The sequence below is a fragment of the Mus pahari genome, chromosome 5, assembly GCF_900095145.1.
Source record: "Mus pahari chromosome 5, PAHARI_EIJ_v1.1, whole genome shotgun sequence".
Classification (NCBI taxonomy): domain Eukaryota; kingdom Metazoa; phylum Chordata; class Mammalia; order Rodentia; family Muridae; genus Mus; species Mus pahari.
In genome coordinates, this window is record NC_034594.1 from 58,923,124 (window position 1) to 58,937,295 (window position 14,172).

The following is a 14,172-nucleotide window of genomic DNA, read 5'->3' on the forward strand; positions in this document are numbered from 1 at the left end:
ACAAAACATTCCTGTGGACTGACTGGAGTGGGGAAATAGAGCAATATACTAGTAAAGGCTCTGTTTATACTGCCAAGGATGGCAAAGGAAGAAAAAAATGTCAGAAACAATGTCTAACTGAGGGTGACTAGATGACAAGAGTGGAGTTTAAATTTAGAGCAACATACAGTCCACCTGTGCATCCTCACTTTCCCTCTGGGTGGAGGGGCTCTCAAAGTGGTACTTGACATAATTCTGGATAATAGAGCTGGAAAAAAGGATGGTCCAAGATTCGTGAATTTTGGTGTTATCTGACAGAAAGGCTTTTGGGTCAGTTTATCACCAAACTAAAGAATCAAAATAAGGATGTGGAATTTAAAAAAGAAGAAGAGGAAGAAGGTAGTTCAACTTTGTGTTGCAGTTCAAGCCCCAGTCCAACCACAGAAATGGGATCTCCAGAGATAAACCTCTCTTAGGGTGTGCCAACAGTAAGTGCAAGCCATTTTAAATGTTGAAAAACAGACTGGAAGAATTCTTTTTCTCAGGCCTTCATCTGTCTCCTTCCTTCCAGTGTTATCCATACTTGAACCAGAAAAGTCCTAATTCCATCTCCTCTGTTCCTTTGTGCCTTCCATCCTACACAGGCCCTCAAGCACTTCAGGCAAGCCCTCATCAACTTAGCTGTATCAGTAGCAGTCAATTTTCTTGTAACTTCGTTTTCATCAGTCCATGAAGGACAACAAAACAAAACAAAACAAAACAAAACAAAGAACTCAACCAAAACCTATCCAAAACAAAACAAAACAAAACAACAACAACAACAACAACCCCAAAGCCAGAAGCTGGATCTGTCCCCAGAGGAAAGAGAGGATGCTGAAATTGTGGAAACTAGGCCCCTACTCCCTGATAGAGAAACCCACGGCACAGCATGCACTACAGGGTTACCCTCCAGCTGCCTTCTCATTTGCAATGTTGAAGTCTGAGACTAACTTTGTCTTAGGAACAAACCAGAAAAGGTTGCCAACTGCCCAGGGCAACCTGTTTGCAGAGGCACTTACAAATGATGTAATTGAATACTAGGGGCATGCTAGTGTTCATCATCCACAACTTTATCATCCGTATCTTCAATATTAGTTTTCTTTCCTTCTTTCTAGGTCTCTATCACTGACCTGAAGCAGGCTGATGAGGTTAGGCTGGATATCCAGCTCCTAGAATCTTCCTGTTTCTATCTCCCCAGCACTGAGTATGTGTCGTGTACCAGATATCTTTGTGGGTTCTAGGGAAATGGATTCATGTTCTCATGCTTGCCAGGCAAGCTCTTGACTAAATGGGGCTATCTCCCTCCTTTTCATTCATTCTCTCTCTCTAGTAATGTCAGGAGTATCTCAAGTGTCCTGTCCTAAAGGGAACATATCTTGCATTATGAATCATTGCACAAGGATGTTCTTCTTGATTTGAGCCCAAGCTTTATCATCAAGATTCATGGCAGTTTTAAATAATCACCTCTTTTGCACCAATTCTTTGGATGCTTTCTCCTGGCTGATTTCAGTGCCTTAGAATCTTTTAGTTAGAAATAGTCCCAGGGAAGAAGCACTCTGCAAGTCAAAAGAAGGCTGTGGTAAGAGCCTTGGACAGTGACAGAAATCTGAGCAATAAGTGGACTCAGAAGTCCTGGGCGTTACTGCTCTGGGTCTTTGTGTCCACTGTTGAGTCACATTCGCTCCTTCAAGCTGGGGAAGCCCTTGGGTTATTCTATCACTGGAAATGGCATTCTGCTGCAGTGTTGTGAGACAGGGTAGCCATAGCAAGGAAGAAGAACTTGAGAGTACGTACTGAGAAGTCATCACTGGGGAAGAACAGAAGGTCCTGAAGAGGATCATCCCGATAAGTCTTTTCAAGTTCTTCAATGACAGTTTCATAATCCAAAGGATCCAAAAGTCTGGGCTTTTCCTGCTGTGGGAAACAAAAACAAAACAAAACAAAACAGAGTTAAGCATTGTGTGTATCATCTTGCTTTGTCTCTGTGACTGCTTCAGTTTCAATTTTTAGCCATCACTGAAGCGTTGGTATCACATGACATCCCACAGTCCCTCCAATGAGGTCCCATACAGACTCCAGGGATTTGGAACAAAGCCCCAGAACCACACAGTGATTATTTCCAGATTTGAAATAAAGTGAGGAGACACTAAAATTACCCAACATCTCCCTGAGTAATTCAAGCTGCTTGTACTGATGGAGATGGAAGAGATGTTCATGTAAACTTGATTTTTCTACACACTAGAAAGGGCTGCTTACTCAGTGTGTTATGACAATGATCCACACTGCTCGTGCTGAGTCTGATGCTTTGTGAGTCCTACCTAGGACAGTTTGCAAATGTTGGCAACATGGTAGGAATCAAATTCTTGCAGACCGCCTGTGTTGTCAGTGAAGCACAGATCTTGTGACAGGATTAATTGCTTGGCTCTGAGCTTCTTTGCCTCGACAGGGAGAAGCTGGGTCAGTCTCTACTAGCATAGAACAATTGGACTATGAGAGAGACACTGTGGTGAGAATGGGTGAGCCTGAAGAAAATATGCAGATAATCAAATGGTCCTGAAATCCTGTACCCAAGAGAAGCTGCACATCTGCTGAGAAGCACACTCTGCTAGTGAAACAAACAAACAAACAAAACAATCACCAAAGAGTTAGAGGGAGAAGCAATGTGTCATTACAGAGCTGATGTGTTGGCTCCACACCAGACTAGATCACAAAGTGAGAAAAATGGAGCTCTTCCTCTGAAGATAGTATTACAAAACAGAAAACCAAAGACACAATGAAAGGGTTCCCCCTAATCCTTTTGTGAAGCATTCGTGTAAATGAATGAAAAGACTGTTCCATACTTAGGGGATTTTGGGAGGGAGGAGTTAGGGTTAGGGTTAGGGCAAGGGGTCACCATGAAACCTGTATACTAATGTGAGCCCATAAATAGCAATGGCAGGAACAACTGTCCTATCAAGCTCCTCACCTCCCACTAGGTGCCCCACCTCTATAAAGCAGACTCTCCCAAATTTTCATCCATGTTTTAAAAACCGATAATGGGCTTCTTAAAATAGATGCCAATATTTTTGGATGATTTTCCAAATAGTAGAAACATCAAAATGTGAACATTATGGACCAATAGGAAAGATATCCATCCATTTTTCTGGATTAAAAGAAAAACAAACAAACAAACAAACAAGCCAACACCTTAAATGCTTAAGGAAACTGGTGAGGTCAATGTTCTTTCTAGGATGCCCTATCAAGTGAACTGGCTATGCTTAGCAAGTAAAACTACAGAGTCCTCCATGGGACATTTGAGGGACATGAGTTGCTCAACACAGTGTTTTGTGACTGTGATTTAAAACACTTCACATATTGCGGTAGCATTTACAGAGGCTCTATGGCAGCTAGGAAGCTTCTCCTAGAGCTGCTGCATTTTGATACACACACACACACACACACACACACACACACTTTTTCATTTACACTTATTTTCAGTTCAAAGTTCCTTATTTCCCAGGCAAAAGCTAATTTTCAAGGATCACAAATTGAGATTGTGTGTACGGTATGTGCATATGTGTGTGTGTGTGCGTGTGCGCGCGCGCGGCGCACTTCTAAGTCAGTACTCACTGCAATGACCTGTGTAATGGTTACTAATATCTTTCTCTTTTTCTCTTCTAAGCCCGGTGTGAACAGGAGTGCAGGAGTGTGCATGCATTGCAACCCGGCAGTGTAAAGGGAAACAGCATGTCAGGAGTAGTTTTCTACAGTCTTGTTCCATTTTTTAAAAATGTTATGCCTCATTAGTCCTAAACTTGCACATTAATACAGAAAACGGGACTAAGGGGTTGGTTTACTAAATAAAGTACCTACCTTGCAACAGTAGGCTCTGAGTTTGGCCCTTGAAGCTATGTTAAAAGTGTTGGGTATAATATCGATTGCCGACTTGCAATCTCTGCCTGAGGGTGGCAAGGATAGGAGGATCCTTGGCAATCAGTGACCATGGCTAGCCTAATGGCTGAGCCTAGTAAAAAAAAAACCTTTTCTCAAAGGAAATGATTGTCATCCCTGAAGATCACATCTGATATTGTCCTTTGTCCTTCTCATGTATACATGTTCATACACACCTACATACACAGCTACACTTCTCCCAAGCATGCATAAAGAAGAAGTTGGAAGCAAAATGGTATTTCAGAGAAGACTTCACTGAAATACAAACACTAGCTAAAATTGATCTAATTTAACTTACTAGAGTAGGTACATCACAGTTCCAGACTCTAAGGTTACTGACACAACAATTTACAAGTCAAACCACAAACTAGTCCTGATAGATCAATATAGTATAGACTGCAAACATTTGTAAAGACAGTTTTATGTATCTGGCACAGCAGGGAACTCATGAATGATATCCTTCAGTCCTTTCTTACTGCTTTGAGATTATTTGCATAGAAATTAGATATTGCATTGAGGTTATTTACATGGTTATTTACATGTGCTCAGTAATCTTTGACTGAGGGATACATTAGTAAACTTTTGTCTTCCCAGGGATTTTCTTAATGTGTTTCACTCAAAATACTCCACTATTTGTAGTTTTTTAAAATATGATTTTAGCAAGTAAATTGCATTAAGATGGGAAGAGATAGAGCTTAGTTGGTGGAATCCTTGCTGAACATGTGTGAGTCCATGCATTTCATCCTTACCACTACATAGACTGGATGTGGTGATACAAACCTATAATCCTAGCACTTGGGAGATAGAAGTAGAAGGAACAGGAGTTCAAGGTCATCCTAAGCTATGTTGCTAAGTTGAAAGACAGTCTGGGATACAGAAGACTCAGTTACAAGCAAACAACCCAAAACGGCACTAATAGATTCTCAAGCATTTAGAAGCTGAGATTTGACAGAACCTGCATGGAGAGACATTCTGTGTCTGTTGTGGTGAGAGCCCAAGGGTAGAGAGGTAGCAGTTATCCTTAAATCAAGTAATCTGTCTGCTCAATGTCTTGTACAAAGAGAAAGACACACTCAAGGATAGTGGGATCAGCTCTTTTCTCATTCTCGCTCTGGGTAGAGACATGGAGTGGAACTGGGAAGTAAGCAGAACCGATTTATGGCTTTAACAAGGATCAGCTGTCCCTTCTGAAATTAATGGGTCTGTTTCTTTTGGAAATACACCAAGTGGGATAAGGTGTGTGCCAAGATTACCCTGAATTGAATTGGGTTTTTATGGTGCTTTTTACTCTTACCCTTTCTTGCAAATGAGTAATGAATTTCATTAACCATTCTAAAGTCACTGCTCCTGGGAAAAGAACCCACCACCAGCACCTGCCATTATGCAGCAGGGGATGCTGCACCACAGTGGTAACAGGCCCTATTCTTCTTATGTACGTTTAAGAGATTTGTTTGATCGGGTTCCCCAAATCCACAGCTCCCTTCCACATCAACGTCACAGTATTAGAATGGGCTCCTATCACAAAAACAAAAGTTTCCTTCCTCTGGACTTACCCACGACTTCTAATGGCACGCTAACACAATGTCTAAGCCCGGAGTGGTGAAGCTGACATGGCAACAGTCCAGTCTGTCAGGACTATTCGATTGGCCTGAAACAAGTAGACTGTCCATTTCTTAACTGTTTTTTTTTTTTTTTTTTTTTTTTTTTTTTTTTTTGTTTCTAGAGTAAAGGATAGCAGCACGAACATCTGNTTGGCCTGAAACAAGTAGACTGTCCATTTCTTAACTTTTTTTTTTTTTTTTTTTTTTTTTTTTTTTTTTTTCATTTCTAGAGTAAAGGATAGCAGCACGAACATCTGGACTTTCATCAGAGCAATTCAAAATCATTTGGGTGACGAAACAATGCTGAATAAAATAAGCATTTGAAATGTGACTAAGTTGACAACCTTTTATCCAGAATAAAAAATACGGTCCAACTAGAAATGAACCTAGCCTATCTAGCCTTGTTTTAGCTAAGTTCAAAGTCTATGGGAGGATGTGGTTGCTGGCCTTCTATGAAAAACAGTGAGAATGCTTTCTTCATCCCCATGAGCTATGATACTTTGTGCATGGTGATTAAACTCCTTATGCTTTAGTATATATGTTTGTAAGTGATTTAGTAGCGGCTACCTTGGAGGATGAAATGATGTTCTACTTCTTAGAATAATACTAGGTCTGTAATACTGTTTTCTTAAATATTAAGTAGATAAAGACTGGTTTACCATTTGTACTTGTTGCAGTTTGAAAGCACCTATAATGTACTTGTAATATGTATAGGACATATTCAAAAAACATATGTTCCATAACTAAGTGTATATCCCCTTTTCCAGATCCAGGGATAACCTAGATTCCATATGAGGGAAATAAACACATATAAAATCCAAAGAGAAATGTATTCAACTTCATCTAAGGGTGACAAGAAAAGTAGGTAAGGTTGACAGTGGCTATTCCTAGCCAGTGAAGACACTAAGTACAGCCTTTCAATAGAAGTAATTGTTGAGAATCATGGGTAATGGACAACGGCATCTATCTGTAAGGTGCTTTAGAAATGACATTAAGACTAGGATAGGGTCTGGAAGAAACCAGTGGGGAACTATATGCTACATGCCATGGATTTTCTAAATTCTTCAGGGCTTCACCAGAATTAGTTAGCTGTCAATATTGTGCATATAAATGGGGTTTTTGTTGTTGAAAACCTAAGTAAGGTAAGGCCCATGGTTCAAGTGTTGCTTCACAAGGAAGAACAGAGGTTCTGTCTCAGAAGGTGAGCGGTGCAAGGTAATCTTGATGATATTTATAGATCTACATAGGAGATTGGAACTGCAATCAATACTACCTAGGTTTCTTAGAAGTTGTTAGGCTGCCAGGACATGGTCTGATTCAGAAATTATGAGATAAGGCGTATAAAACAATGAATATTTATTAAAATTGTTTTTCTATAATGTATAATAAAAACAAAAATGCTTATTTATTATTGTTTAATGAAGATGAGAATAAATATTATGTAATAGAATAACTATACTGACTTTAAAACTATAAAGAAAACTAATTGTAAAGACTCAAACATCATTAGCTTATTGCATTGGGGTGGTATTGGAATATTTAGGATGTTGTTGTTTTTATGTTTTTGGAAGAACATGTGTTGCTTTCATCGTGGTAAAAGGATGAACTTGATTCTTCAAAAGAAAGCCTTCATTAAACACTGGGGAGTTATTTGATTTTAAAATTGTTTACCCTTTGAAAATCCACCAGAGAGGAAGCCCAGAAATATCACAGTGGGGCTTCACATAGAATTTCAACCACTAACAGAGTCAAGTAATTACAACAAAAGATACACAAAACACTGGGGGAAAGAGACCAGAGAAAATAATTACAGATTGGGCATGTGGTTCTAGAAGCTTATGCCAGCAACACAGAGAAGCACAATTAGCGATTTAATAACTGAACTATTTTTAGCTTTGTAGGGAGCCAAAAACATCTGGTGAGTTACTTACACACTGTCCTGATATGGTGGTTGTAGCAAAGGATTCCAACTGGAAACTCTGGTGGGAAGTTTTAGAATCTCGTACCTACTAGCCCTGTGACTTGAGCAAGCCATAGGAATTTTGGCTGAAGTTAATCAGGGTGGATAAAAGAGCATGTTTTTGTAACGATCAAGCATATAAAATATGTCAGCATAGTAGATGAACCACTAGATACCAGCAAAATATAGACTTGTTTTATTTAAAAACTATCCTACCCAAAGTCTTATACTTAAATCAAGACCAACCAGCCAGCAATCATACAGAGGACATTGAATTTTTCATTTACCAAGATATGTACTATATTTTACATTTGCTATCTAAATTTCCCTTAAAATTCTATTAAAAATGAATAATTATGAACAAAGTTAAAAAAAGAAAAGAAAAGAAAAGAAAACTCAAATAAAAAGGGATCTGGGCCTCTCTAATGCCATTAAAGACAAGGAAGGTAAAATTCCTAGATATGCCTATTACCAATTCAGCATGACTTTCAGAGTCTGTCTTTTTTTTTTTTTCCTGAAAAAAAAAATAGCCTGGAAGATATAATTTTTTTTTTTGTATTTATACATTCAGATCACAAGAAAACGATTAGACTCAAAATTGATTCAATATTAAACAAATTAGCCTTGCAGATACAAATTTCCGGAGAAAAATCAATGTTGTAAAAATTATGCTTTGAATTTCATTCGGTAGCTTTAACTCACACAAATAGAAATGAATCTGTCTGCTGCTGGGAGCTGTGGACAGGGCAAGGCTGACAGAATCAGGAAAGCAGAACTGTGTCTGCAGTTAGCACTTTCCATTGGGAGGCTGCACACTCAAATCTGGCTTCTAAATTGGAAGTATAATCAGGAGAAGTGAGCCTCTGGGACTCCCTACTGGGTCTCTTGTTCTACATTAGGTGTTCCTGGTTTTCATGAAAACCTGGTATTTTCAAAGAAATGGTATGAAAAGAGTTTCTCCCCCTATGCTTGAGAAGTTTCATGATCTTTCTGTGTCACACTGCACACACATCCTGTGATGCTTCTTGGGACTTGCCAGTTTTCTTTGATCCCCCTCCTGATGATTTCTATATATATGAAGTTTGACTTTCATATCCTGTGATCTACTGACATAACGTAACATCATATATAAATGCCTTTTTGAGGGTATCTAACTAATATAGAACTCATATAACTAACACAGGAAAACAAGCAAAAATACAAATTTACTTAAGGACCAGTACAGTAGGCTCTATCTGCACTCAGGAGAATTCAGAGAAGCAAAGAGCTCTCAGTTACCATCCATAGGCTATCAGGAAGAATCCTAAAATAATCATAATCATTCCTATCTTTAGTTCATCAGACAACTTTACAAACAATATAGTGGTAAAATAATTTCAGTGTTTGGCTGAAGAGATGGCACCGTGGTTAAGAGCACTGGCTGGGTTTCCAGAGGACACAAGTTTAATAATAACCACATTGTAGTTAACAATGGTCTGTATCTTTAGTCCCAGGGGATCCAATATTCCCTTCTCGCCTCTCCAGGCACTGCACACTTGAGCTACACAGACATACATGGAAGCAAAACACAAACACACATAATATAAAGACAGAAATATAAACTAAAATAACAAAAGAACTTCTGTGTTGTCAAAAACCATAATGGTACACACTTGGGAGGCAGAGGCAGGTGGATTTCAAAGAGTTCAAGAACAGCATGGTCTGCCCTGTATGAGGACCAGCTACAGCTACATGATGAAACCTTGGCGCGCGTGCGTGCGAGACAGAGAGAGAGAGAGAGAGAGAGAGAGAGAGAGAGAGAGAGAGAGAGATTAAATTTCTTAGAAGAAATTAAAGGTCCAACTGTATAAGAGTTTCTTTAGAAACTAAGAGAAACCAGGGTTCTTTGGCTTTAAAGAGATCAGAATGGAGACAACATCCACACTATTTGTATTTAAAACAAATGGGAAGATTGGAGAGAGCCCCCACAGCTGCATCTATGGCCACAGCTGTCACCCTGTGGTCGTGTGACAGATTTAATTCAGCCTTTCATCAGGAAGCGTTCCATTGGACATCTCAGAAGCTGGGGCTTCAGAAAACAAGGGCAGCTTTCCTAACTAGAAAGGAAAGGACTAAGCAAGGAGCACGCCCTCTTCTGCTGACCCTTTAACCCTCTCTCTGTCTTGAACCACATGCGTTTCATGAGAACGGAAAAACACTCGCTAAAATCAAAGTTAAGAACCATACAGCTGGGCAGACTCAGAGTAAGCTGAGTTTTGAAGTGGTTCCCTTGGCAACCAAGGCAGACAAATCATGGATGAAATCAAGCGGTGGTCATCCTTTGAATATTAGTTTATTTCAGAGATGTGAATGAATATCAACCTGATACAGCATATAAAGCTTTAGCAACTAGGTGAGATTAATATGATTAGTTTTTCATATTTAATAAAATTTCATTAGAAACCAAAGACAAACCATTAAAGAATGTGTTGTGTAAGAGATACTCTCAAATTGAATTTACATTTGCAGTCTTATTTTCATTTTAGAAGCTTGGTAAGTAATAGGTCCCTGTTGTAACCCCATATATATCTTTCAAACATGTCAAATGTTCACAGTTGTGTATAGCAAATGAAATTTTAAATCAAGGTCAGTAAATGATTCTCTATACAATGGTGGTTCTTATAAAGATATAGAAAATATCCAACAAGACTTAAATCAAATTAAATTACACGTCTCATTTAGTTTTCTAGAAACACTTGAAAGATAATAAATATCATTAAAAATACATCACAGGCCAATTACAAGCCTGCCTGACACCGGGAAATTAATGTTTCTGCACAAGCTGCAGGGAACTTTAATTTATAGGAGGTCTGTGATAAAAGCCACTGCCAGCTTACACTCTAACACCATCTTAATACTTCGACAATGCCACAAACTTTCACTCACAGGTCAAGTTGGTGTCTCTCTCTCTCTCTCTCTCTCTCTCTCTCTCTCTCTCTCTCTCTCTCTCTCTCTCTCTGCCTGTGTGTGTGTGTGTGATGTGTATGTACATACACAATAACACAAATTGAATGTGAACAATTCTTCCAACTAAATTTTGTATTTTTAGCAAACTTCCCAATATAAACCCATTCTTCCCAGTCTCTTTAAGGACTAGTCATGGTGGGTCTGACTTCTCTGATGTCTGATGGCTCTGAGTGTCTGCTTCTCTGGGCCAATGGGAATGGAGCTCAAAGTGAGTGCATTCAACCCTTCCCTCTGGACTTCCCGATCTTAAGTGAAGGGGTGGCAGTGACGAGGAAAAGGGTAGAAGCTGTACATCTATGGGGTTGGGCTATACACTACTATCTATTGCTTCCCTCTACCAAGACAACTTTCCCTCTTCCCCAGTGGCTCTGAGCTCCTTTCTGTTCTTTCTATATCCTGCTTCCACTGCCCTTCTTTGGACCGTGTGAGTAGATTTTTGAATTCTTGCCATTAAAGAATTCAATCTGTAATACCAGGAGCCTCACCTGCCACAGAGGCCTATCACCTCCCAAGCTTATGTGGATGTGAATGCTCATGCACAATTCTTGCAGCCAATGACTTCTGCTTTTGGAATGCAGGACTTCAACAGTTGTGCATTACTGACACATCCCAATATCATTTCATACTGTGAAAAATGTGCCCTGGGTGTCACAGGCATCGGGTAGGAGAGGTTGCAGTAACTTTCTGACTTTCCAAGGTCATCCATGAAGAGCAGCTGTAACCTCTAATTTCCTACCAGGATAAACTCAGCAGACCATCACTTTTATAAGAGATACAAAAGAAGAGTATATGGCCCCTTTTATTTCAGTGCTGACAGTCACAGGCTATAATTTTACTCTCCACAAGAGCTACCTCTTTGTTCTGGGAGTGCTGGCAGATCTCTTCAGTTTATAAAAGCATCTGGAAGCTATGCCCAGGCTCAGGTCACTTTGTTTTGTTCTATGATTTTCATCTCAGGAGACCAATTTGGTGTGACTCTTATATTAAGACTACTTCATGCAGGTTTGCTTACAGAGAAAAAAAAAACACAGCCACATCAAAATACTTAATAATAGTAACAATAGCTACTATCATAATAGGTTTACCATAAGTGGTCAATGACAGGGGCTATGATACACATTACTACCCTCTCTCATTGAGAATGTATCTTAATTCTAGAAGAGATCATCACAGTTGAACATTTTTCTCCAATGATCCATGGATTCTGAAAGCTGTGTAACCTAACCAGTAAATTGATGGAGGGGTTGGAATTTCAGTCCAGTTTACCTTGAAGACTCTGTCAACAATTGGGATTTTCAAAGGCCAAAATGTCAAAATTTATTTTCCTGTCGGAAAGATTCTAGAATAGATCTATAATTTTGGGTACTATTGCTGCTCACTTAGCAATTTTTTTTTAAAGAGTGTAGAGAATTAGAGGTCTGAATAGTGGCAAGAGGTCACTGGGTCCCTCAGAAAAGAGACTGTCAGGAATAGAAGACAAGAAATTGTTCCTAGGAGTGCAAAGAAGAGGAGAAGAGACAATGAAAATGTAGACTCAAGATCTCGCAGTGAAGACAGATAATACCATGAGGATCAATATTAGAAATTGCCACTAAGTGAGGGAATCCTGTGTGTGTGTGTGTATGTATGGAGTACGGACATGCCCATGCAGTATGTGTATGTAAGTATGAGTGTGTGTGTGTGTGTGTGTGTGTGAGTGCACAAGTGCACACATACATTTGGAGGCAAGTAGTCAATATCAAGTGTCTTCGTCAACTGCTCTGTTTGAAAGAGTATCTTTCCCTGAACCCCAAGGTCACCACGCTGGCGACTCAATGAGCTCCAGGCTCTACTGCCACCCTAACCTGGGTACTTATGTTGACACAGTAAGCACTTTACTCGCTGAGGCATGCCCAGTTGTGGGACCATGACCTTGCTTCCCATGTGCTATGAACCCTCTCCTCTAACAAATGGCCCATAGCACACTCCAATAGACAGGAGGCTCTTTCCTGAATTATTTCTTGTCTTTCCCACAACAGTCAACCTTGAGAAAACATTATTTATTCTGTTATGTTAATAGGCTCCCCTCCCAATCAATTGGGAGCCAGCCCTTCTGCAGCTCCCTTGCACCTAAGTTACCTTCCCTGTTTCTGCCATCTACTCAGATTCCTCTGTTTTGCCTTCACATATGCTCTTAGGCTGTATCAAGTTTCAGAGCACACTTCTCCTTTTCTTGTGTGTGGACTGACTGAGTTCAGAAGTCCTGATCACTCCTGCTTCTTTGTTTTCTTTCAAAGTATCCTTTCGCAAATTTCATCCTGGCAATCCAGATTGGTTTTAATCCTGCTCCAGTCTCTTATTCGCCAAGCATCACCCTGTCCAGTGATAGGGTGCTTGACTAATATGTGCAAGGCCTTGGGGTTGATGTCTAGTGCCACAAGAGAATAGAAGAAAAGAATTAGCACATCACTCCTGGGACCTCAGTTTGTACTTCCTTTTTGCTAACTAGTTCCTTACACAGAGGCCTAAATAGATACCCCATTCTAAATGTTCCTTGCAACAAGTAACAGAAAAGGAGGATACATGACCAGGAAGGAGATGACTCACATTAGCCTATGAGTTATCCTGGATAAGTACTCTAAAGCTGACCAGAAAGAAAGCACAATAATGCAATGTACCATGATGAATGTAGGAAATTGGTGGATGTTTCTCCAATTAGTGTCTTTGCCTATAGATTTCAATTCCTAAAGTGCTCTCAGGCAACATTCCTAGGGACAGGACAAACCATCATGCATACCCAAGCTGTCCCAAACACCCAGAAACCCTGCAGATTCATAATCCACAGGCCAGGGGCAATTTTAAAACAATAAATCATGGTTATTTTTAAAACTTCCGCATTTGCTTCTGACTATACAGATGACAGACATAATAAGTGAAGTTAATCATGGATTTGATCTTTCCAAATTAGGTCATGAGACTGACAAAGGAAATGATTGTTTCATTAAGACTTCGTATGTAGTAGATATCATATTAAGTAATCTCGATTAAAAGCTAAAAATAAACATACAAATGCAGCTTAGGAGAAAATTATCAACCGAAGGGCAGTGCGCGCGCACACACACACACACAGCTCTACGATTCAAGGATGTAGGTTGGCTATGATGTCGCAATAAGTTTCATTTCTCCTGAACATTTCTCACATCACAATACTGTCAAGTGGTTCTCAGCCCTCATGTTGGAACCCTTTAATAGAGTTCCTCACGTTGCAGTGGTTCCCCCAACACTATAAAATTCTTTTCATTGCTGCTTCATAATTATACTTTTGCTACTGTTATAAACCGTAATTTATTTATCTAATATGCAGGATATCTGATATGTGACTCCTGTGAAAGGGTCCTTAGCCCTCCAAGGGGTCATGACCCACAGGTATGCTGCCTATGGAAACACAGACCCAAATATATGAAGATGATTCTTGGTCAACGCATCTGAAAGTTGGGAAAATAAGCTAAGCTTCCCAACACTTTCATTTAAAGAAGGTTGGAATGATGGTTTGTATTTTCTTTCTTTCTTTCTTTCTTTCTTTCTTTCTTTCTTTCTTTCTTTCTTTCTTTTTTTTTTTTTTTTTTTTTTTTTTTTTTTCTTTCTTGAGGAGCTGAGGGTCTAACTCAGTGCTTAGCA

General features: G+C 39.5%; 1 protein-coding gene across 14 annotated transcripts in view; it reads right to left on the reverse strand.

The window, feature by feature from the left end:
* Dock10 (dedicator of cytokinesis 10) overlaps window positions 1–14,172 on the reverse strand; it is a 243,697-nt gene that overhangs the window by 145,168 nt on the left and 84,357 nt on the right. For 12 of the 14 annotated variants that reach the window (XM_021197703.1, XM_029538335.1, XM_021197704.1 and 9 more), the window contains exon 2: window positions 1,813–1,932. In XM_021197703.1, the coding sequence (XP_021053362.1) occupies window positions 1,813–1,932 (120 nt within the window). The remainder of the gene's footprint in view (window positions 1–1,812; window positions 1,933–14,172) is intronic. The other 2 variants (XM_029538337.1, XM_029538331.1) reach the window with 1 other exon arrangement.